Below are 3,046 nucleotides of genomic sequence, written 5' to 3' on the forward strand. Positions count from 1 at the left end.
AGTATGTAGACCTGGTGTTCATTCCATATGTTAGGGACCAGCTGCAGCATGTGAAAAGACTTGACATCCTATGGGACGAGTATATACCAAGCAGTTTGAAAGCAATGACCAGAGGAAGAGGGGACGTGGTATTCGTCGGCGTGGTCAGTCTTTGACAACTGTACCAAAAAAATTGGAAGGAATTCCTGCGTTTAGATGCAAACAAGAGAGAACTATTAAAACTGGGTTTGTCACCAGGTGAGCACATTTAAAAAATATTTGAAAAAATACAAACTAGGTTACACTGGTGGTTTAAAAGATGATATATTACAATAAAAAATGTTCCCAACGTTTCGGTCACAAACACAGACCTTCTTCAGGGGAAGTGAAAGAAAAAACCACACAAAAGCACAAATATAAGCAAGACGCTGATTAAAAATTCGAGATAAGTGTCATTTTTTCTTGTTTGCAAGGGTCAAGTGCAAATACTCCTTGGGGAGTAACGCCCCGTCATCTCGGTTGAGAGGGTCTCTCGCGCAATTAATCTCCCAAGCTTCCAAAATCTTCCTTTGGTGCCAATTACTATTAGTCCTGAGAATTGTGGCCTCATCCCATGCGATATCGTGATTGGTATTTGTCACGTGGTCTGCAAGTGCTGATTTTTGCATTGTCTCCGTGCGACAGCCTTCTGGTGCTCGCCTTTTCTTGTTGAGAATTTTCTTTGAGTTTCGCCGACGTAGCTCTTGCTACAATCAGCGCAAGGAATGTCGTAAACAGGGCCACGAGTTTCTTCTTTGTCTATTTGGTCTTTCGGTTTGGGAAACATCTGGCTCATTGTTTGATAGGGTTTGAATGCCACTTTGATGCCGTGGTTTTCCAAAACTCTCTTTATTGGCTCAGAGGTCCCGCTGACGTATGGAATTGTGCTATAGCCCCGCCCGGATTCTGCAGCGTTGATTGTGTCCTTCGGCGGTGGTTTAGGCTTGCTGGCATCCAAAATAAAGCGCTTGGGGTATCCATTGGACTGTAATGTCGATATTACTCGTTGCTTTTCCTTACTTCGATCAGATTTTGTTGTGGGGATTCTTTCGGCCCGATCCATCAAAGATTTAACCACAGCTCGCTTGTGCATACTAGGATGGTGCGATGAAAAAGACAGATAGCGATCAGTGTGAGTAGGTTTCCGGTAAACAGTGGTAGTTAATCTTCCGTCTTCCTGGTGGTGAACCATAGTGTCAAGGAAGGCAATTTTTCCCTCCTTTTCGCGTTCAACCGTGAACTTAATGCAGGGTTCAATTGAATTCAGATGTTCGAGAAAAGTCTGAGTACTATCAAATTTCGTGGTTGTACTCACGTCGTCCACGAATCTTTTCCAAAACAGAGGTTGATTGGTGAGAGTAGTTAGTGCTCTTTCTTCAAGGTCTTCCATGACCATATTTGCCATTACGGCGGAAACGGGTGAACCCATAGCTGTCCCATGGATCTGCTGATAATGTTCGTGGCCGTATTGAAAAATGGTGGTTGACAAGCAGAAATCAAGTAATTGATATAGGCAACTCCGCCTATACCGTCAAGAATAGCACTGAGTTCTGTGGAAGCATTGCTGACATTAATCTTCAGGGTGACGACGAGCTTGTCTCCTTCGACGTCGTCTCTTTGTTTACGTCAATTCCGGTAGATGTAGCTGTTAATGTTGCTCACAACCGCCTGGTTAATGACGAAAATCTACCAGAAAGGACGGCCCTATCGGTTACTGACGTTATTAAATTACTTGATTTCTGCTTGTCAACCACCAACTTTCAATACGGCCACGAACATTATCAGCAGATCCATGGGACAGCTATGGGTTCACCCGTTTCCGCCGTAATGGCAAATATGGTCATGGAAGACCTTGAAGAAAGAGCACTAACTACTCTCACCAATCAACCTCTGTTTTGGAAAAGATTCGTGGACGACGTGAGTACAACCACGAAATTTGATAGTACTCAGACTTTTCTCGAACATCTGAATTCAATTGAACCCTGCATTAAGTTCACGGTTGAACGCGAAAAGGAGGGAAAAATTGCCTTCCTTGACACTATGGTTCACCACCAGGAAGACGGAAGATTAACTACCACTGTTTACCGGAAACCTACTCACACTGATCGCTATCTGTCTTTTCATCGCACCATCCTAGTATGCACAAGCGAGCTGTGGTTAAATCTTTGATGGATCGGGCCGAAAGAATCCCCACAACAAAATCTGATCGAAGTAAGGAAAAGCAACGAGTAATATCGACATTACAGTCCAATGGATACCCCAAGCGCTTTATTTTGGATGCCAGCAAGCCTAAACCACCGCCGAAGGACACAATCAACGCTGCAGAATCCGGGCGGGGCTATAGCACAATTCCATACGTCAGCGGGACCTCTGAGCCAATAAAGAGAGTTTTGGAAAACCACGGCATCAAAGTGGCATTCAAACCCTATCAAACAATGAGCCAGATGTTTCCCAAACCGAAAGACCAAATAGACAAAGAAGAAACTCGTGGCCCTGTTTACGACATTCCTTGCGCTGATTGTAGCAAGAGCTACGTCGGCGAAACTCAAAGAAAATTCTCAACAAGAAAAGGCGAGCACCAGAAGGCTGTCGCACGGAGACAATGCAAAAAATCAGCACTTGCAGACCACGTGACAAATACCAATCACGATATCGCATGGGATGAGGCCACAATTCTCAGGACTAATAGTAATTGGCACCAAAGGAAGATTTTGGAAGCTTGGGAGATTAATTGCGCGAGAGACCCTCTCAACCGAGATGACGGGGCGTTACTCCCCAAGGAGTATTTGCACTTGACCCTTGCAAACAAGAAAAAATGACACTTATCTCGAATTTTTAATCAGCGTCTTGCTTATATTTGTGCTTTTGTGTGGTTTTTTCTTTCACTTCCCCTGAAGAAGGTCCGTGTTTGTGACCGAAACGTTGGGAACATTTTTTATTGTAATATATCATCTTTTAAACCACCAGTGTAACCTAGTTTGTATTTTTTCAAATATTTTTTAAAAGAGAGAACTATTCGGTTTTTTTT

At 43.6% G+C, this 3,046-nt stretch overlaps 1 protein-coding gene across 1 annotated transcript; it reads right to left on the reverse strand.

Moving 5' to 3' along the window:
* Positions 1-616: 616 nt before the first annotated feature.
* LOC138005740 (uncharacterized) lies at positions 617-1,423 on the reverse strand. The gene has a single exon (XM_068851924.1). It carries the CDS (start codon positions 1,421-1,423, stop codon positions 617-619), a length of 807 nt encoding a protein of 268 aa, XP_068708025.1.
* Positions 1,424-3,046: the final 1,623 nt, after the last annotated feature.

This window comes from Montipora foliosa, chromosome 6 (assembly GCF_036669935.1).
Source record: "Montipora foliosa isolate CH-2021 chromosome 6, ASM3666993v2, whole genome shotgun sequence".
Lineage (NCBI taxonomy): Eukaryota > Metazoa > Cnidaria > Anthozoa > Scleractinia > Acroporidae > Montipora > Montipora foliosa.